At 37.1% G+C, this 23,036-nt stretch overlaps 2 protein-coding genes across 2 annotated transcripts in view; both read left to right on the forward strand.

Annotated features, from left to right (window-relative positions):
• Window positions 1-226: 226 nt before the first annotated feature.
• Window positions 227-19,534, forward strand: LOC132177279 (nuclear pore complex protein NUP155). Its single transcript, XM_059589536.1, has 13 exons — window positions 227-706; window positions 1,754-1,923; window positions 4,999-5,125; window positions 9,147-9,409; window positions 9,579-11,229; window positions 11,310-11,522; window positions 11,699-11,946; window positions 12,053-12,467; window positions 12,696-12,901; window positions 14,964-15,318; window positions 16,828-17,046; window positions 17,213-17,541; window positions 19,244-19,534. Exons 1-13 carry the CDS (start codon window positions 548-550, stop codon window positions 19,359-19,361), a joined length of 4,473 nt encoding a protein of 1,490 aa, XP_059445519.1. The 5' UTR covers window positions 227-547; the 3' UTR covers window positions 19,362-19,534.
• Window positions 19,535-21,676: 2,142 nt separating this feature from the next.
• LOC132178159 (nuclear pore complex protein NUP155-like) overlaps window positions 21,677-23,036 on the forward strand; it is a 6,158-nt gene continuing 4,798 nt past the window's right edge. Inside the window, exon 1 of the mRNA XM_059590614.1 lies at window positions 21,677-21,821. Within this exon, the coding sequence (XP_059446597.1) occupies window positions 21,677-21,821 (145 nt within the window). The remainder of the gene's footprint in view (window positions 21,822-23,036) is intronic.

Here is a 23,036-nt window from a genome sequence, read left to right on the forward strand (position 1 = left end):
GGCAGACAAACAAATTAAGATTCTGAAAAGTTGATACAGGAAATCCAAAAGTAGTTGTGATCTTAGGCTAAAGGCCGCACTGCGTTTTTTTTTCTTTTTGTTTTTAAATAATAAGGGGGCTGACATGGCATGGTCCATTGAGCATGCCATGTCAGCAAGTCCGGATTTCCCCGGATTTTTTCCTTGTGCCAAGCATTACTCTGGTGTTTATTAGGCGAGTGAGTCACGAAGCAGAAAATTATGAGTACATGGCACGAGGGTTTGGTGAAAAACTAGGACCGTCTCCGAACGGGTTCGATCAGTTTTTCAAAAGAGCTTAATTTGCCCGCCAGTAATAAACCCTCCCCAAAGCCCTATAGTAACAATATCACACTAAGCTACTCTTTCTCTCTCCTTCCACTTTGAATTTCGCTCTCCCTTTTGATACTTCCCTCGTTTGGTTCCCGAGAAAGCGAGGGAAAGCAGACCCATTCAAGCTCTCAATTTTACAACCCTAGGGTCCTGAAGCGATTTTGATTTCTACATAAAATCTAGGGTTTCGAGCGAGATGTCACGGGAAGAAGAGATCGTGATGCGTGATGTCGCGAATGCAGGTCTCGTCGTGAGCGACCGTATTGGCCGAGAAGCGGCGTCGCAGCTCGACCTCGAAGAAGCCCTAGAAGCTTCGAGATACGCCAGCCATCCGTATACGACTCATCCCAGAGAGGTAATTTCGAATTTTGTTTAAATAGTTGAGGAAGTTTGAATTGTATGAATTACCTTTTGCATTGGGTTATTGGAAGATTCTGTGGTTTGGAGCTTTATAGGTTGGGCATAGTATTTTCAAAAGGAAAGTAAGTTTCAAAATTTGTTAGCTTTTTTCTTCCTTTGTCTATAAATTTACAAATTTGCTGAGAGAATGAGTTTTAAGATTTATTAATGTGACAGAAATGATATTAAAATATTCATGTTTTGGTGTTCGTGTTTGATATGATTCCAACAGCTGCTTGGATGCTTGAAAATTTTCTACTCTTGTAGGGTTTTCAAATATCTTTTCTTGTTGTAATTTGATTCCTGCCATTAGTGTGTCATATGACCCTATCGTTTGATACTCTATGAGTATACGGAAGTAACCCTATTGTAGTTGTGTGTCACCTTTTAGTTATTGTGGATGGTAAGAGGTGGGAAAAGGGGTCATGTTGTGACTAGTCTGCACGGAGTCAGGATGGATAAGAATAATGCTTCCCGACACTGCTTGTCTAAGGTCATATTATTGCATTTTCTGGCAAGAACAAGAAGTGGATGTCTGTTTTATTTATTTATTATTTACATTTTTGTTTTGAAGAAAGTCTCAAAATTTGTTAATAATCTTAAGTTTCTTTCAATGGATTACCCTTTGAGGTGGAGGAGTTTTGATTGGCTTTCATTCTTTTTGGTAAGATGCACTAACAAAAACTTTAGCTGCATTTTTTTATCTAAGTCATAATGTGAGGGTATGGTTTATGATCTGATGGATTGAAGTGGAATATTTTTATTGACTTTGGCATCATTCCATTATGTAATTATATTCATTTCTGTTCATTCGTTAGCTTGCTGGATTCAATTATCTTTCAGAGTTTTACTTATAAACAAAAGGCTTGTATGCTTGCTCTTTACATTATTGATTTGATATCTTTGATGGTAAAGTATGCCTTCATGAATATCTTGGATTATTGGAAATGGATTTTTTACTCCCATCTCCAGCACTTTAAAATCTTATGTTAATTCATTGCAGTGGCCTCCTGTGGTTGAGGTGGCGGATACATGGGAGTTGCCTCCAGTATTGATTGAAAGATACAATGCAGCTGGTGGTGAAGGAACTGCTTTATGTGGAATATTTCCTGAGATACGTAGGGCATGGGCATCAGTAGATAATTCTTTGTTTCTTTGGCGTTTCGACAAGTGGTGAGTATTTCTTGATTTTTATTGAGTAATTTATAGTTTTTCTTTTTGCTGCCCATTCCATGGATGTGATAATTATCCTCCAGTCAGCCAGTGATTTGCAGAAAAGTAAAGATGCCAATCTAATTGGTAGGCTAGATCTGAAAATTATATTGAGAGGACATAATTTCGTAACTAAATAGGGATGTAAATGAGATGAATCACGCACAAGTGGCTTTTTAAAATGCTCAGGTTGTTTGTTGATCTAAATGAGCTAAGGCTTTCCCTATCCGTGTGCTTGATTAGTCAAACCTGCAGTCTAGCTCGAATGTCATAGTGCTCAACTCATGAGCTTGTGAGCCTGCTTGAGAAGGGTAAACAGGGTGATGCCTTAGATTTTATGTAGATACTTCTCCTCAAGTTTCTCATTTCTGGGTAATGTGAGACTTGAGCATGACCCTTTAATGAGAGAGTTTCTTGTGCCAACATCGAAAAACTATAAAGGTTGATGGGTTTCTTCTTTTTCCACATTTGAGACCTGCGTTTCCTACATTGAATGTGAGATAGCAGGGGAAGTTTGCTGGCTATTAATAGAGCCTGAAACTCCTCTGTTCATGCCCATTGTTGACTTTGGGCTCCCTCTTTTCTAAAATACATATTTGTTTGATATGGGCTGTGAGCCTTGAAAAAAGTTGGGCCTGCTTTAAATTTTTAAGGTTCACCATGTAGCTCGTGAGCTCTGCAAGCTCATAGTGAGTAGACCTTGAGCTTGAGCCCTGTATATCCTCCTTTGAGCCAACAAGAAAGAAAAACAAAATCTATATTTTGTAGTTTGAAGGATAAGAGTTTTCTCAAACTTTAATAAGCTTGTCAATTCATTCAAACTCTTCTGCAACAACCGGGTTGGAATTCCCTCGACACAATGCTGCCTTCTCTTTGTTGTACATACATATGTACACATACATAGGCATGGGTTTTTAGGGCTGTTATTGCACTTCTGTAGGTCTTAGTCCTGGTTTTTTCGGGATTTAGGGTGTTTTTGTTTGGATCTATTTTGGGTCTCTTGTGGGGGCTCCTTATGAGCTTGGGGTTTTTTTCTTGGGTGATTCTTGGGGCTCGCTTCTACCTTGTGTAATTGTGTTGCGCCCTTTTGGGTTTTTTGATATATACATTTTTACTTATAAAAAAAGAAAACATATGTACACATACATAGGCATGTATATATGCTTAAATGTTTGTATCAACATGTATAAATTTGTGTATATACATATCCATATTTACACTCATACACGTGTACATACATACCTATGTAACTACATAAAGATAGACACATGTACATATCTATAAGTATGTGTATATATACACAGTTAATTACATAGGCTATCAATACTTGGTGTAAAAATAGGGGTTTGTTTGGTAAATTTTATTTATTTTTTTATTTTATTTTATAAGTAAACAGCTAATATGGAACTTTTTAGAAGGTGCTTTTTGCTTTTTGGTTATGTTGTGACACAAATGTGAAAGTAGTTTCTGAGTATTTGGTGTTTTAAGTTCTTTTGATTTTTTGCTAAAATGTAAAAAAATGTCCTAAAAAGTATTGCCAAACAAGCCAGTACCTTTCTGCCTTCTGTATTCCACTTATTGCCAAGATGCAAATTATGTTTCAACGCTATGTTTTATTATTGAATTTGATACTTTAAGAAACTCTTATATAATGTGTAGAATGGCTGGCTGCCTATACAACTACAAAAGACGTTATTCAGGCTTGGTGACCTGGACTAGAAGGATCAAAAACTATAATTTCTAAGCTCAAGACATATGTGAGAACTCCTTGGTTGTGACAGTCCTTCATTTCATGAGAGTATTATTTTTCTGTATTTTCTACTTGTTGAGGGTGAGAACGAGCTCTGGTCAGTGGTCTTTGAAGGGAGATGAGATGAACACATGGATTTCTGGTCTTGGGAAGATCACATGAACACATGAATACTTCTCAGATATATATAATTTTCTTTTAAGAAATACTAAAACACACTTTTAAAGAAGTTTACCAAAAAAGCTTATAAAAAAAAAAGTTTACCAAATAATTTTCATCTGTGGACCCTGCAGATAACACTTTCAAATGTGGACGCCACTGAAAACACTTTTCATCTTTCTATCACATCAATAATTCTTTTCAAATCTAAACACAAAAAAAGCCATTCCAAAACACTTATCAAACATACACTAAGATTTTCAAGCATCAGCAACATGCTAATTTATTACAATCAGCACATTGATTTGTTCAATTCAAGCCAAGGGTTGAACTCGTGTTTGGTGTGGACAAGGTTCTGATTATATCCTTTTTACTTGGATTGAGAAGTCACAGCCTTTTTGCATATTTCAATTGGACATTAATGGAATCTCTTTGATGTATTAGTCAGAATTTTTGTGAATATATACGTAAAAATATATAAATGATATATCTACTATTTTAAATGGGTCAGTGCCTGGATTCTTTTAATTTCAGTGTGGAGCTTTAAGTTTTCTCTTTTCCATAAATAAGGGTAGAAACACCATTGCTTCGGTTTTGAATCTACAATACGTGAATCTCCATAGAAGAAAGATACTGTCACTCGCTATACTGTATACCACAATGCTCATTTGTTTTCTTGGGTTCATGATTGATTCAAAACAGTTCTTGCTGTTTGGTAGGGCTAACACAAAAAACATGTCACCTGACTATATGGTAGGACTTAAGAGAAAGACACAGTGGTACTTATCCTGCTAATTTATTTCTTCTATATAGTTCTCCCTCTACTTTTATTTTTTAGTTCTTTAGTCACCTTCATATACGTCTAAAACTGGTAGGTTCTTTCTGTCCTTGTTCTTTATTTCCTTTCTTTTTAGTTGGTACAATCTGGCCTGTTAAATGTGCTAAGGATGCATAAAACTTGTTTGTGACGCATATAAGAGAATAATGGACTGGATACTTAATATTGAGAATCATTAACCATTTTTCTAATCAGTGTTCTGTTGTAATAAGTTTTTGAAATGTGATTCAATGGTTTTCTTCTCTACATGCTTTCTACTAATTTCTTTCTAACATTCTCTCTTGATTAGGGATGGTCAATGTCCTGAATACAATGGGGAGGAACAAGCTATATGTGCTGTTGGGCTTGCCAAATCTAAGCCTGGTGTTTTTGTTGAAGCTATCCAATATCTTTTGATTTTAGCCACACCGGTTGAGGTAGAAACAATTTCTTGTCCTTGTTTGTACTCCCAATAATTTTAGTTCCAAAAAGCGGAAAACACTTGAGTTAGGCTTATAGTTACATGCTTGCTCGTAATTGACTAGCATTCTATGATATTGGGATGGTATTGACGTTCCAATCACACTAATAGATCCTGGGAGTTAATTTAGTACAATTCCTATTTCTTTCCTTGCAAAGTTTGTTTCTTGAGTGTTTCTTTGATGAACTGAACTGATCAAAGAAAAAAGAGATTGATGAAAGAAAGATCCATATCAAAAGTTTTTTAATTTCAACTCCATACTTGAAGAATGACTCCATATGCTGTATCATTCATTTATATATTTCTCCCATCAAGGTCCAAGGTTCAACACCTCATGGGTGCAAACAATCTCTTGGGGCCACACCCCCTGGTGAAAAGTCAACGATTTAACCAGTTCCGTGTAGGGAAACTTCCGAGGGTACGGTGCACGGGACCGAGGTTTACTCTGCAGGGGTGGGTTCAAAGGGCCCTGCCTTGGAGAGGTTCCTCGACATATATATATATATATATATATATATATATATATATATATATATATATATATATATATATATATTTCTCATCAAATAGTTTTGAGTAATGCAGATGTGAATTTGTGTCCAATTCATGAATGCTCATTGACTTTAAATGATAACTTCTGTATGTCTGTTGATTGAATCTTCGGCGTTAGGAAGTGAGTTCTCGGCATAACTTCTGCCTTGTTGAAATATTTGGCAGATTTTCTGAAACTTGTGTTGCTGAAATGACTCAATTAATGATTAGTCGTAAATCCTAATACAAAACACATTTGGAGATTTGGCATCCAAAACATGCTACTGTTCTTGTTCTTCTATTGGTTTTAATGCTATTTTCATTATCATCTTTATTATTAATAATAACAATGTGTTACGTTTAAAATCCTCCTATTTGAGATCTGTTTTTTTTTTTTTTTTGATAAGTAATTGAAATATCATTAAAAGCAAAAGACGCAATCTGGGTACACAAGAAGTATACATAAGAAACACCTAGTTAAGAGGAAAAAAGAACAAGAAAATCATGAAAGCTAAGCACAAAGAGAGCTAAAAACTCAGCTGTCCAAATATAAAGAGTACTAAAAAATAAATACATAAGCTCGTCAAATTCCTCTTACAGTCCTTGAAACTTCTATTATGTTGTTTCCTCCAAAGACGCTACAAGAGGCAAGAAGGCACTATCTTCCACACAACAGCCCCCTGAGTGCTACCATCAATCCACCAACAAGCATACAAATATGTTACTCTTCTAGACATAATCCAAGAAAGCCTAAAAGGACTGAAAAACATACTCCATGAAAAACATCCTCCGCGGACTTCCCATCCCTCTTACACATACAATACCTATCAACCACTATGACACGCCTCTTCCCTAAGATTGTCCATGGCAAGAATCTTTCCTATGGTCACCAACCAGACAAAAAGTGTTGCTCTCAAAGGAAACTTGTTTCGCCAAATATTCTTCCAAGAAAAAGGAATACCACCATTACAAACAAGGACATTGTAGAAGGAGCTAACAACGAACAACTTTTTTTTAGAGGGGGTCCACCATAGTTTGTCTTCACCTTCCCATCTTACTCTAACTATGTAAACCAAATTGAAAAATGAGGCAAAGATATTTATGTCTCAATCATGAGCTGCTCTGACAAAGCTTATGTTCCACTTATTGAAACCACCGAAACGCTCCAGGTGGGCAGCTACGGAAGCGTCTTTAGTGCAAGCAATACCAAATAAATCTAGAAAAGCTTCCTTAAAAGTCCTTGTCCCCACACCACATTCATTTATATATTTCTCATCAAATGGTTTTGAGTAACGCAAAGACGAATTTGTCTCTAGTTCATGAATGCACATTGATTGAATCTTCAGTGTTAGGAAGTGAGTTCTCAGCATAACTTTTGCCTTGATGAAATATCAGCAGATGTTCTGAAACTTGTGTTGCTGAAATGACTCAATTAATGACTAGTCCTAAATCCAATTACAAAACACATTTGGAGAATTGGCATCTAAAAACATGCTACTGTACTTGTTCTTCTTATTGTTTTTACTGCTATTGTCATTATCATCTTTGTTATTAATAATAACAACGTGCCATGTTTAAAATCCTTCTTTTTGAGATCTCTTTTAGATTGGGTTGCAGCTTATGTTTTTTTTGGATAAGTAATTATGATATAAAACAAAAGCGTAGAGGGGCGCAACCCACACACACGGGAAGTATAAAAGAGAGCTCCTAAGAGGGAGAAAAATGAAAAAGGAAATCAAAGAAGCTAGTCCCTATAGGAGCTAGCCAAGCGGCCGTCCAGGAATACAAAGTAAAGAAGAAAAAATGAGTCAATTCCTCTATAGTCCTAGTGGAGTTCTCAAAGCATCTAGTATTCCTTTCATTCCAAATACACCACATAAGACACAGAGGGATCATCTTCCACACTACCGCGCTTTGAGAACGGCCTCTCGACCACCAGCAATCGAACAAGCCCCTCAGCTTGCAAGGCATGACCCAATGCAACCCAAATCGATCAAAAATAGTATGCCAAAGAACACTTGCGATCTCGCAATGGAGAAGAAGATTATCGACTGACTCTCCATTCTTCTTGTAGCTTATGTTCCTAATTTTTCTTCCTCTAATCTTGTAGATCTTGTTAACTTTTTAGATTTTTGTCTCCAATAGGGTGGTTGCATCTCTTGTATACTTTTCGTGTACGGGGGCTTTTCCTCTTCTTCTAATATATTATTATTCATAAAAAAAAATCATCTTTGTTATTAATATTGTTACATTTATTGTTACATTTTCATGTGATAATATAGTTCTATAGCTCTACTATGTAACATGAGGAATGATACCTAAGGGAAGTAAAGCATCGTATTCACCTTGTTTCCATTTGGGAAAGAAAAGGAAAGGGTGGGGGTTGGGGGCTAAAGTGAAGGGAGGGTATTTTAACAGCTGTTTCTTTTTTCAAAGAAAATAATTCTGGTGTCCTGAGATATATTGTACATTAAGGGTGTAATCCCGGGTTTCCTGTGTACATGGGACACCTTATGTTTATAATGATATTTTTCGATTACTTATTAAAAAAAGGTGTAATCCTGGGCTGTGCAATGGATGCTTTCCCTACGGAAGTTTGTCGATAACGGCTGGAACAGTGAGTATTGTCATGCTTATTTGGACCTTACCTGGTGCTGGAATGAGGGGGAAGCTGTGAGTTGGTTATATTTGTAGTGTCCTTGTTTCTGAAGTCTCTTCATGTTTACCCATTAAGACATGGAAGCCTTTTGATTAATTAGACTAAACATCTGCTCGTCGGTTCCTGGCTTTTGCTGTAGGGATGGAGCACATTTAACTTGTGTATTTACATTAAGTAGATCCATGTATTATAACTTAAATGCTTAAAAATTTTGGATTTGCGAACAAGAATGTCAGCTAAACTGTTAGATATAAGATGCTGCTTGAGGGGAGGATGGGTTTCATATTTAACAATGGAAAGGGAGTTTGATCAGATTTGATAGTAAAAAGTTAAATTAACAGATACAGTACCTTTTCAATGCAGACTCTTAAAACGTATTGCCATAAGGTTACTGTGGCATCCCCATTTATGTCTGCAAGTTAAGGTCGTGTATGTATACTGCCTTGTCTAGTTATTCTTTTGCAAAATATTTAGGGTTCTTTACTTTTATTTATCCAAAGTTTTGTGAGTTTTCTTTTCCTTCTAATGTATTATTTTCCTTTTCAAGGTTTTAATTGACCTATCGCAGTCTACTTCATTCATTTACCACCTGAACCTAATATATTCTGCCAATGAGCTCTAGTTCAAATTCTCTTCCCCATAAGACATGCAGTATGTTGTCGTGGGTTCAGGGCCACAGGGTTTTTGTGTAACTTACCAATTAAAAAAAGAACAAAAAAAATCTTTCTAGTACTTAATCTCTAGGTTGATGATCTTACTTTTCTTATCAGCCTATGCTTGTTGTCAGTTGATCCTTGTAGGAGTATGTTGTTCTGGAGGGGGTGATGGTACAGATCCGTTTGCTGAGGTTTCATTACAGCCTTTGCCAGAGTACACAATACCATCTGATGGAGTCACCATGACTTGTATTACATGTACTGATAAGGGTCGTATTTTCTTGGCTGGTCGTGATGGCCACATTTATGAGTTGCATTACACAACTGGTTCGGGCTGGCAAAAGCGTTGTCGTAAAGTCTGCCTTACTACTGGTTTAGGAAGTGCCATTTCAAGGTATGTTGTGTTATTCTTTAGAGATGTAGATGTTCATAGTTTCCCTGTCATTCATTCTGATGACTTTTAAGCTTCACATTTTTTCGCCATCGAAGTTCATCCCGGTGTTGAAATTTGAACTTTTCTTCGCATATGCTCAATATTAACTTAAACACACCCTTTGTTTCAGATGGGTTGTACCCAGTGTATTTAAGTTTGGAGCTCTAGACCCCATTGTCGAAATGGTTTTTGATAATGAAAGACAAATTTTATACGCACGTACTGAAGAGATGAAACTTCAGGTTTTTGTTGTGGGGCCAAATGGTGATGGTCCACTGAAGAAAGTGGCTGAAGAAAAGAATCTGATCAATCAGAGGGATGCGCATTATGGAAGTAGACAATCAACCGGACCAAGAGCCACAAGTCGGTTGACAAAATCATCTATTGTCTGTATTTCACCTTTATCTGTGCTGGAATCAAAGTGGCTACACCTTGTTGCTGTTTTATCTGATGGAAGAAGGATGTACCTTTCCACTTCTCCATCTAGTGGAAACTTAGGTGGATTTAATTCTAACCATCATAAAGCAAGCTGTTTAAAAGTAGTGGCAACTAGGCCTTCTCCTCCTTTGGGGGTTAGTAGTGGAGTTGCTTTTGGAGCCATGTCTCTTGCTGGTAGATCTCAAAATGAGGATCTTTCACTGAAGGTTGAGACAGCATATTATTCTGCTGGAACTCTTCTCCTTTCTGATTCATCACCGCCAACCATGTCTTCTCTTCTAATTGTGAACAGAGATTCAAGTACACAATCATCTCTTTCAGGTAGTTTAGGGACAAGTACAAGGAGTTCTCGTGCATTACGGGAATCTGTATCATCTCTACCTGTTGAAGGCCGAATGCTTTTTGTGGCAGATGTTTTACCATTGCCAGATACCGCAGCTACTGTACAGTCACTATATTCAGAAATTGAATTCGGAGGATTTGAAAGCTCGGGGGAGTCTTGTGAAAAAGCATCTGGAAAACTTTGGGCCAGAGGTGACCTTTCAACCCAACATATATTGCCAAGGAGAAGAATTGTCATTTTCAGTACCATGGGAATGATGGAACTAGTTTTCAACCGGCCTGTGGACATTTTAAGAAGGTTGTTAGAGTCCAACTCACCAAGATCAATTTTAGAAGATTTCTTCAATCGTTTTGGAGCTGGCGAGGCAGCTGCAATGTGTTTAATGCTTGCTGCAAGGATAGTCCATTCTGAAAATCTTATAAGTAATGTTGTTGCTGAGAAGGCAGCTGAAGCTTTTGAGGATCCAAGAGTCGTTGGAATGCCACAACTTGAAGGTAGTAGTGCATTGTCAAACACTAGAACAACTGCTGGCGGATTCAGCATGGGTCAGGTTGTTCAGGAGGCAGAGCCTGTGTTTTCAGGAGCGCATGAAGGGCTTTGCTTGTGCTCTTCAAGGCTGCTTTTTCCTCTGTGGGAACTTCCTGTCATGGTTGTAAAAGGTGGTTTACGTTCAGGTGATGCCTTGTCTGAAAATGGGGTAGTTGTATGCAGACTCTCTGTTGGGGCCATGCAAGTCCTTGAAAACAAGATTCGCTCTTTAGAGAAGTTTCTAAGGTCTAGAAGGAACCAAAGGAGGGGACTTTATGGCTGTGTAGCTGGTTTGGGAGACTTGACTGGCTCTATTCTTTATGGAACTGGTTCAGAATTAGGTGCTGGTGACCGTAGTATGGTAAGAAACTTATTTGGTTCTTACTCACGGAATGTTGATTCAAATGGTGGTGGGACACCAAATAAAAGGCAAAGATTACCATATAGTCCTGCAGAATTGGCTGCTATGGAGGTAGGTTGAAATTGCTAGTGTAGGCATAAGTGTTTATGCTTGTCATTTCATTTGTTGACTCTTGGTTTGTTGTGTTACAGGTGAGGGCAATGGAGTGCATTAGGCAGTTGCTTCTTAGATCTGGTGAAGCCCTGTTTTTACTCCAACTTGTCTCTCAGCATCATGTCACACGCTTGGTTCAGGGGTTCGACACTAATCTACGACAGGCATTGGTTCAATTGACATTCCATCAGCTAGTTTGTTCTGAGGAGGGTGACCGCCTCGCTACTAGGCTTATATCTGCTCTAATGGAGGTAATACAAGTTCAGATCAAACTCATTAAGGAAGCTCCATTTAAACAAGCTGTTCTATTAACCAACAAAATTCTCTTTTCATCTGACATGTGCAGTTGCTAATTTTGGCTTTATGTGACATTTCTATCTTCCATTTTGAATCGTCTTTCTTAATTTGACATCATTCACTGCTCCAGTATTATACTGGTCCTGATGGCAGGGGGACAGTAGATGATATTAGTGCAAAATTAAGGGAAGGTTGTCCAAGCTATTACAAGGAGCCTGATTACAAGTTTTTCTTAGCTGTGGAATGTCTTGAGAGAGCTGCTGTAACTCCAGATGCTGAGGAAAAGGAGAATCTTGCCAGAGAGGCCTTCAATTACTTGAGTAAAGTTCCAGAGTCTGCCGATTTACGAACTGTCTGCAAACGGTTTGAGGATTTAAGGTCAGTTGATTTTTAAAGCTTAGGGCTAAGGCCATGTTCTTTTGATTGATTAATTTCTCAATTTGATCATTATGTCAACAACCTAATCTTTAGAGGCATGTTGCAGATTTTATGAAGCTGTAGTTCGCTTACCTCTGCAGAAGGCACAGGCTCTGGACCCCGCAGGTGATGCTAATAATGAGCAAATTGATGCAGCTACTCGTGAACATGCACTTGTTCAGCGTGAACAGTGCTATGAGATAATTATCAATGCTTTGCGTTCTCTGAAAGGTGATGCTTCACAAAGGGAATTTGGATCTCCTGTGAGGCCTGCAACTGCAAGATCTTTCCTTGATCCAGCCTCTCGGAAGAAATATATATGCCAGATTGTTCAGCTTGGTGTCCAATCACCTGACAGAATATTTCATGAGTACTTGTACCGGGCTATGATTGATTTGGGCCTTGAGAGTGAGTTGTTGGAGTATGGAGGTCCTGATTTGGTGCCTTTTCTGCAAAGTCCTGGCCGTGGACCTATACAAGAGGTTTTAATATTATTTGATATTTTTTTTTTTGGGATATTATATAATGCCTTGGTATATGTTGAGATTATCTTAAACGCTTTATATCTTGATGGTATATAAATTTTGCACCTGCGTACTGAAAACATGCAGCCTTTTTATTTATTTTTTATTTTTTATTATTAAAATTATAGTATTTGTATCAGCATCTTTTGGGGCTTTCTTATCATGTTTCCATCATGTGTCGTATAGGTTCGAGCTGTTTCTGTGGTGACATCAGCAACTTCTCGTATGGGTCAATCGGGAGCACTTGTCCCATCCAATCAAGCCAAGTACTTTGATCTTTTGGCACGGTATTATGTCTTGAAGCGTCAGCATATACTTGCAGCTCATGTACTGCTAAGACTGGCCGAGAGGCACTCGACTGATGTAGGGGATGTTCTTACCCTACAACAGAGGTCGGCAACTTCTTCCTCTTCCTTTTTTTCTTTTCTTTTCTTTTCATTTTTTTTTTTCCTGAGCGATACAGAAAACTGGGAGAGGGAAATTACAAACAAGAAGAAAGAACATAAATAAAGGGGAATTACAAGGGATATATCCAAAAAAATTATGCAACGCAGCCCACTCGGCAATTAAATGAGCTCACAAGTTTGCTTAGCTTTGGACTTTTGAAGCTTCCCAGTTTCGAAATAAGGCAAGATTTTGATGAATATCTCTTAATGATTGGAGCAATTTGCCAATTTGACATCAGATCAGGCCTATTAATAGCCATGATAGTAATTAAGAAATCCCCTTGCAAAATGAGAGATTTGCTTCCATTTGAAAGCGCAAGATTGGTAGCTAACAAAGCAGCTTTGCCTCCCTTACCTTACATTCACCTTTGAAGAATTAAGCTTTAGAGAGCCTGCTGCAATCACTTTCCCATCTTCATCACTGATGACCTCTGAGGCTACTGAAAATTTTGGTCTAACTGCTACGTTAAAGTTGGCTTTTAGAAAACCAGAGGGAGGTGGTCTCCACATATTCCGTACTGGAAGAACTTTCTCCAAAGCTTGCTTATGAGTTTTCAATGTCATCCTGATTTGTTTTAACAAGGTCAAGACATCAACCTGATAAGAGTTGTGTATCACCTGATTTCTAGCATACCAAATCATGTCCATTGCAATTATTGCAAAGTATTGAAAATTTCAGACCTCCCACTTAACCCAACTGGATATGTGGAAGTCCTCAAAGGCAGCAACATTTATAGGCCAATCAGAATTTCTCCAAATGATGCTGTTCAAGAATAAATGTTGAGTAGTTCCTAGCTTAGAATTGCAAAGAGGACAAGACCATACCTCAATATCATTTGATTGAATAACTCTTGCCAACTTATCTTTGGTTGGGAGAATATCCCAAGCAACCTTCCACAGAAGATGTTTCATCTATGCTATATCATTAGGCTCCAAATTTTCTTCACTTCTTTTTTATCACCAAGTTTTTGAGCTTGTGTTTTGCAGAAGGATGTTACTTCGTGTAATTTTGCAACTTTTTTTATAAGTAATTAAGATATCATTAAAAGCGTAAGGCGCCTCCAAGTGCACATAGAGTATACAAGAGAAGCCACCTAACTAGTAAAAGCAAAAAGAACAAGAAACTCATAAAAAGTAATCACCATTTTGGGTTATATAACATGTTAAATCATCAATTGTTTCAAAAAATTAATCTATTAGGATGTGATGAGGTGGCTAGGATAATATTTGTTGGATCCCCTCCAAAAGGAGAACGTTTGATATTAGATCTTTTTATTATGCGCTTAGCCCTCCAGTGGGCCCTGCCTTTCCTTGGAAGAGCATTTGGAGAAATGGGGATCCCCCGAGGATGGCATTCTTTGTTTGGACGATAGCATTAGGGAAGATTATGATATTGGATAACTTGAGAAAGAGGCACATCACAACGATGGAGTGATGTTGCATGTATAAGAAAAGTGGAGAATCAATTGATCATCTTCTGCTTCACTGTGAAGTGGCTAGAGATTTGTGGGTTTTGGTGAGATATGCTCCTACGGGTAGTAGAGCTCTTGGCTAGTTGGGGAGGTCAAATTGGGAGCACCCCAATATAGAAGTTTGGAGGACGGCTTCCCTATGCTTAATGTGGTGTATTTGGAGAGAACTCAATGCCTGAAACTTCGAAGATTGCGAGAAATTGGTGATAGAGTTGAAGGCTATCATGTTCAATTCTCTTTATGTTTGGATGGCTGTCCACAATAGTTCTCACTTTTCTAATTTTCTAGACTTTTTGGATTTGTGTTCTTCTACAACCTAGTTGGGTGCCTTATGTTCTTTGACTGAACCCCCCGGCCCTCTGCGCTTCTAATATAATTAAAAAGAAAAAGTTAGTCTAGAAAGCCAAATTTGAAAAGCTTCTGCCAGCACTAAACATCCTTCTAGAATTGCCATTCCCCTTAACAGAACGAATATGTTGAACAATATTGTTCCAACCCCCAGTACATGACGGATTTTTACGTTTTGTCAAACTCAGGTATCAGTACCTTAGTAATGCAGTTCTACAGGCAAAGAATGCAAGTAACAGTAATGGTCTGGTAGGTTCTGCTCAAGGTGCTTTTGACTCTGGACTCCTAGATCTGCTTGAAGGGAAGCTTGCTGTTCTTCGGTTTCAGATAAAGATCAAAGAGGAACTGGAGGCTTTAGCTTCGAGGTTAGAAGCTTCACCTGGAATGCCTGAGTCTGTCCAAAATGAACTTCCTGAAAACAGTTTGACTGCTGATGCCAGTATTGCAAATGCTGCACGTGAAAAGGCAGCAGAGCTATCTTTAGGTTTAAAGAGCATAACTCAACTATATAATGAATATGCGGTTCCATTCGAGCTCTGGGAGGTACTTTTTCTCTTTTTTTCTGCTTAAATGAATTGGTGCATTATCAATCGACGTTATCTATGCTGATCACATGAATTCTTTATGTTCCTACTCAATAATTAGCACGTTGAAATAAAGTTCTCTTAATTTGAGTAGAGTTGGTTCTGAGTTTTCTCATATGACCATTTACAGACATAACCTAGCTGTGTTGTTCTGTAAAAGGAGATAATAATGAACCAAACTTTTTGTTCTTCTTGTTTTATCTAATAATACAATTAAGTTCTCCCATCTATTTATATTTACAACTTCAGTTGCACTATTTGCTGCTGTTTTGCTAGGTGTTTCAGAAATTGTATATTTCCATGAGATTTTTAAATCATGTTAAACTGAAAATATGGTGTCCGATATAGCTGTTTCTCCTTCTCCTGAAATCATATTAAACTGATTATTTTTCGTAAAAGAGATTTGAATGCATTATAAATTTTGGTGGGACATTTAACCCCTAATGCACACATGGAGACAGGTAGTAAGTATCATCTAGCTCCTTTCATTTGTTGCCAGTGTTGTATCTTGCTACATTCTCTTCACTGCTGTCCTTTGTTGTATCTATAATGAGGAATTCTTCTCCCCCTTTCAGCTTCTCTTTTAATTTGTGTTTATTTGAATAAGGAAAACTACACAAATTACTGCATTAAATACCTATGCATCCCTTGCACTATGTTGTATAATTAACAAAATGCTAAACTACAACTTGGTCCTCCAAGTTTAGGTTTGTTGTCAATTTAAGCCCATTGCCATTCACTATTGAGGTAACCCCCTTTTGTCTCCTTTTATAAAAACCTGCTGTTATGGGCAATTGGCATTAGGGGTGGCTAATTGAGGTTTTTTGGGTGTTGAGGTGACAGTTTAGGTTGTGGGGTCTTTGAGGTTTTGCTGGCAATGGAGGTGGCCATTTGGGGTTTTATCAGTGGTGCGAGATGGGTATTTCTGGTGGTTTATTGATGGTAGGTTCTAGGGAGTTTGAGATGTGGGACAGTGTATGGTAGTTCGTGGGGTTGTTTTGGAGGGTTTGAGGGACTGATTGGCTGCATTTGGCAGCTAATGGCAATGTACGGCAGTTTTTGCCAATGTGGGGCTTTTGAAGGTTAGAGGCCAATTGGCGATGGGTGGTTAATTCGGTGAATGAAAGATTTACATCGATGATGGGTATGTTGGTTGGGTGAGTTTCGTCAGCAAGGGTGTTTGCTGTTGGTGTTTGGCCATTCAAGTGGGTATTTGGCTATGGGCCGTGTTTTGGATCACGGATGGACAGTGAATGGATGTGGATCAGGGGATACACTGAACATATTTTGGAGGTGTAAGGACTGTATTGAACAAATTAGATCTTGACGGACCAAATTGACAACAAATCCGAAGTTAGAGAAACCAATTTGTAGTTTGTCTTGAACAAAATTAAATCTTGTATTGTAATTACATTTTCAATTCCCCATTTCGTTACAAAATCTTTTGCCTTTTCTTTTCTGCATGCAGGTATGTCTGGAAATGCTGTACTTTGCAAACTATTCAGGTGATTCTGATAGTAGCATTGTAAGAGAAACCTGGGCTAGACTCATTGATCAGGCTCTTTCAAGGGGTGGAATTGCCGAAGCATGTTCAGTTCTGAAAAGCGTTGGTTCTCACATTTATCCCGGAGATGGAGCTGTTTTACCTTTTGACACTCTCTGTCTTCACCTAGAGAAGGCTGCACTGGTACATTTTTACATATATTTTAGCAGCTTCATCTGCAAACAAGAGTATAGTGTCTTCTTTCTTTCTTTTTTATTTTTTAGTCTGGAAGGTTGTTGCAGAAATATTTAGCTTTGGCTTGTATGCATCATCCTTATTTAACTTAATTTACTCTTATATCTTTTGGCAGGAGAGATTGGAGTCAGGGGTTGAATCTGTTGGAGATGAAGATGTTGCAAGAGCACTTCTTGCTGCTTGCAAGGGTGCAACTGAACCTGTGTTGAACACTTACGACCAATTGTTATCAAACGGAGCTATTCTGCCATCACCAAAGTTCAGGTTACGCCTTCTCCGATCAGTGCTAGTTGTACTTCGCGAGTGGGCAATGTCTGTATTTGCACAGAGAATTGGTACAAGTGCCGCTGGAGCTTCTCTAATATTAGGTGGAACATTCTCACTGGAGCAAACAGCTGTCATTAACCAAGGAGTCAGAGATAAGATCACAAGTGCTGCAAACAGGTTAACTTATTGTTATTTCTCATGTTCCTCTTTATAATATATATATTTGAGTTGTGATCGACTTATTATTAATGTATATGACATAAATTAGCTGGCTAACCTGCAATCCCCAGTTTAGGCATCAATTGACCTTTAAATGTCATGCCTCAATGTGAAATTGAAAAGGTTGCCCTAAGGCCTCAAATGTTCCATCCTAATGAAGCTTGCATGTTCTGTTTGATTAGGCATTAGATAATTATAAACCTCTCCCCATTTTCTGTGGCGTATCTATTATTCATAACGTGTTGATACTATTCCTGATACTATGGAGTTTTCCAATATCTATCCTCCTCCTCTACCATAGGCTGCCCCACAAACTTAATAATTCAGAATGATTAATTGGTATTGCCTCTCTGATGGGTCTGCTATAAAATTTCAGATGTATAAAAGGGAAAGGCCTGACTGCATTTGCTGATGTCGTTTCTCTGTACCCTGTTACCTACATTCATTGAGACTTGTGTCCTTAAAATGCATGTTAACGTTCCGGCAACATATATGGTTGTCATTCTATTTCTTTTTGTCAAGGCTGAATATTTTCAACAGAATTGTGTTGTATGTGACATCCCTGTTGATATACATGATTTGTTCATTTATGAAACTATAGAATGAGGACGGCTGGATTGGCTGTCATTTCAGCCCTAAATTTTGTCATGTTGGTGAATGAGGTTTTTGCCATTATAAGGACTGGCTAAGCTGTTTTATTTGTGATGAACTGGATTAAAAAAGCTTAGGGGCTGATTTCTTTAAGGTTTTGTCTTTCATATTTAGTTATATTTTTTCTGTTTCTATATTGTTCTTGGGAGGAGAGAGGGTTCACTAGCTTCATAGGACTATCTGGGGTGTTCTGAATGTGGACCAGGCTGGTTCCACTTTGCTTGTGCCATGTGGTTCAAATGTAAACCAACTAGTTTCCACGAGCTCAATTTGTGTGATTTTTTAATGCTGTTAGCTTCCATAGAAATAAATTTTTATTATTTATTTTTCCTTCATATATTAGAGATTTCATTTGTAGCTATTTAATTGGTGGAGTTGGAGCCTTTTTGTGGTGGAGCTGCAGAAACCCAATAATTCAGATTTTTTGAGTATTTTTCTTTCTGTGATTCGATCATTCTCAATCCGGTATTCTCTTCTAGTTGCTGGATCTCTACCAAGGCTATATCTTAACAATTTTGTTTTGAAATGTCTTCTTGTGTTTCCCTGTTGAAATTGGTGCTCTCTTCCTTGATCTTTAGAAGTTCATGATTATTACCCGTACAGTTCTCATATCACTCCAGTTCTGAAATGAGTTCCACCCACCCATTCGGGCGATGTTCTTCCCTTTTTCTTTCTTTCTCCCAATCGTTGAAATATGCCTACACACACGGGAAGGAAGAAGTGTCTCCTTGTGCTATTCCTCTCATATTTTGTCTTTGAAAACCTTTCTCCCATGAGTTGACACAGTGCAGTTGGTTATTTGTTTTCTAGGCTTTTTTCCTTTTTTATCAGTTGAGAAAATAATTTTGTGTCACAATTTGATGGTCCATCTTTCACATTACAAGTAGAAAAGACAAGCCAAGGTTCTAAACCATCCAATTTTAGTATATACTTGAAGAACATTGTAGAAGACACAATCATAGAGTTTCATTTCAAGATTGTTTTGGTCTCATTGAATTTGGAATAGCAGGTACATGACTGAGGTCCGGAGGTTGTCCCTTCCACAGAACCAAACTGAAGCTGTTTACAGAGGCTTTCGAGAACTTGAAGAATCACTAATAAGTCCTTTCTCTTTTGATCGCTTTTGATTTTTCTTTGTACCATTTTATTGTGTTGTATGAATGTTTGCTTGTTACAAATTCGTTTTTCTAAATAGAAATGCTATAAAATTTTGAAATAGGATGTTATGTGATCATGTTATACAATTCTAAGTGATTGTATAATGTAAATTAGCATAGGCATGACATGATATTTTTGGTCTTGCTTTTGCTCACTGGAGCTAACTTGAGGGGTATTAATTTATCATCATTATTTTCAATACCAAAAAAAATTGTATTATTTTTGGTAATGGGCTTTTAACCGGAGAAAGAATTTTTGGCGCCCCATTTTTTGGGATAACTGCCCAACATACCAAATTCACTAGGCCCCTGAAAGAAAGTCCAAAAAAAAATTCTAGTGTTGATTTTTAATGTCACGGCATCTAATTATATGGCAATTGTACGGAATTTATTAAATAGAATTACTCAAACAAAAAAAATAATCATATATATATATATATATAGTGGAAACTCCCATTAGAAGTGTTTTTAAAGTTGTGACATATGGCGTAAACCTATATATTTTAGTGAGTAAATCAGTCCTTTAAGGAGTGAACCAGTACTTAAAATAAAATTGAACCTGTCCTTTAATATATATTAATACGTTAGTTAAAAACCCATTTATAGAATAAGTAGGTTTTTTTTCTTTTTTTTGACATGTCCGCACAAGAGGGGGAGGGAGATTCAAACTAGTGACCTCCGCCTCATTTAAATGTGATTCCAGTCGATTGGGCTACCTCTTGGGGACAAGGGTTTTATATATTAATACATTACTTAAAAAATCATAAATAGAATCCTATATATATTAGCAGTGAACTGGTCATTTAATATATATTAATACGTTAGTTAAAAACCCATACATAGCATTAGGAGTTTTATGTATTAATACATTACTTAAAAAACCATAAATGGGATTTTTTTAAAAAAAAGAAAAAATCATTTATGTGATCGTCGTTGTGGTTGAATTCTGACCAAAGTGGTGGATTTGGTGCTTTGGAAAGGTATACTATTTTTTATCTAATATATTATTATTTTTTAGAGTTGGTTTTGGATTTAAATTTTTTCTACTCAATCTCTCTTATTTTCTTATTTATTGTCTTTGCATATCATATATTATCTCTCTCTTAAACTTTTCATTTCTCCCTGCAAATACTACAACTTCACATAATCCAACGAACTAACAATCTATGAATTTGATTGGAGCGAAAGAAGGTATACAAAAAGATAGTTAGTTTTTATTATACGAGTATTTTTCATTTTTCATTATGTTTTTATTCTTCCGTTTCCAATTTTTTGTTCTAATTTACATATATTATATTTTATTTCTACTCCAACAGTAGCTTCTTTTACATATATATGCGTTAAGAAAAATGTATTTAATTCTTGAAATTAAATTATAATGATTTAATCAAATATTTTTTTTTTGGAATTTTTTGCTTTTAAAAGCAAAATAAGACAAAATAATAATAATAATAATAATAATAATAATGGGTTTAGACATGAACGACTAGACGGAGCAGTGGTCAATAAGGAATGGTGCGAGCTTTATGGGACGGCTGAAGCTCCAATCATAACCCCATCTTTATCTCTTTATGTACATGGGATGATGCTAGATGGAATAAATGCAAGAAATTCCGATTTAAGGCAAGCTGGGCTATGGAAGCGGGCTATAAGGAGGTTATAAAAAAAGCATGGCGGGCAAGAACAATACGGGCCAGCTCATTCTTGGGGTGTAGTACAAGGGAAGCTCAAACAATGTCAAAAAAAACTGCAAATATGGGTTTAAAAAAACAAGACAGTCACGGAGGTCGGAGGGCTCATTAAACAAAAGACAAAGGAATTGCACAATTTTGAACAAAAGGAAGACCAACCTGATGGGGAAACCCTGAAACACAAGATGAGTTGCATGTGCTTATGAAAAAAGAAGACGTGAAATGGTAACAGCGAGCTAAGGAAAACTGGCTTAAGCTCGGCGACCGCGACATGAAGTATTTTCATGCCTGCGCAAATCAGAGGAGAAAAGGTAACTTGCTTCTAAAAATTGTGGATGAAAATGGTAGATTGTGTACTACAAACATAGATATTGCCAATGCTTTTGTCCAATACTACACGCAATTTTTTACCATAGCGTAGCCTCCAAATATTGGTGATTGTACTCATTCGGGTAAAGATATAGAGCACGCCCGGCGTGCTTCAACAGTGAAGCATGCCGGCCGTGATTTTTTTATTTTATTATTATTTTATTATTTTAATTTTTTTGAAAAAAAAAAAAAAAAAAAAAAATTTAGCCTGACGTGCTCTATATCATGACCCGTACTCATTCTATTAAGAAAATAGCTAACCCCCAGATGAATGCGCATCTTTTGTCTGAATTTACTGTTGAGAAGATTAGTCAAGCTTTGAATCAAATGCAGCCTCTCAAAGCACCCAGGCCTGATGGGTTCACAATGGGTTTTTTCCAACAAAATTGAGCTACAATTGGCGGGGAGGTAAGTCCTTAGTTTTCTCAATCATGGACAGTTGGATGAGAAGATTAATGTCATAAATTTAGCACTTATCCCTAAAGTTAAGAACCCTTCTCATGTGACTGAATTTAAGCCTATTAACCTCTGTAATGTCATCTACAAAATTATTTCTAAGGTTCTCACGAATAGATTGAAAGAGATGCTACCCTTTATTATTTCACCTAACCAAAGTGCTTTTATCCTCCGAAGATTGATCTTCGATAATGTCGTGATAGCCTATGAGACTCTACATTCCATGCAGACCAAATTGTGGGGCAAGGTTGACTATAACTCAATGGCTTAGATCTGTACGGATTATTTGGTGATTAGAGGTAGAAAACGGTCCGCGTACATTTACTATTATATTGATGATGAATATAAGAAAATATCACAAGAAGACTTTCTAAATTTAATTGATAAGTCAATTTTCAAAAATAGTATGCAAAGTTTATTTATTTATTTATTTTTTTGACATGTCCGTACAAGAGGAAAGAGGGAGATTCAAACTAATGACTTCCGCTTCATAAGGCGTGGTTCCAGCCGATCGGGCTATCTCTTGGAGGCATGCAAAGTTAAAGTTGTTATAAATAAATACCAATTTACAACGATAGCATTATTAGAGCTGATATGAATTGTGCATAGTAAAGAATTATACCAACCAAATATTTCGAAAAAACAGCTAAAAAATTATTTAAAGCAACTAGTGTCGAATTACATATCAATTATGAGAATAACTTCAGTCAGGACCTAATGTAAAATAGGTCCTTTACACCCTCCAATAGTATTAGGCCACGTAAGCTTGGAACACCAACATAGTACGTCAAAAGCACCCAATCACGGATATTCTCTCAAGACAAAACCGACATCTGAAACTCATAAATTAATTTTTTTTTTTTAAAAACAAAACCCTAATCTGAAACATTTTCTATAAATAGAACACCGTCTTCATTCCTCAGCCCCACGTAACGCCATTGCCGACCGCAGAAGCCCCACTCAAGACACGCATCTGAATAATATGTTGGAACCATATAAAATTGGAAATTTAAGTTTAAAAATCGAAGGCTTGTACCAATCTCTTGGACACAATAAAATGTATGTTTCTCTCTTGGAAACTCCCTTTAAACCAAAATCTGAGACAAAAAAAAAAAAAAAAAAAAAAAAA

This window comes from Corylus avellana, chromosome ca4 (genome assembly GCF_901000735.1).
Source record: "Corylus avellana chromosome ca4, CavTom2PMs-1.0".
Classification (NCBI taxonomy): domain Eukaryota; kingdom Viridiplantae; phylum Streptophyta; class Magnoliopsida; order Fagales; family Betulaceae; genus Corylus; species Corylus avellana.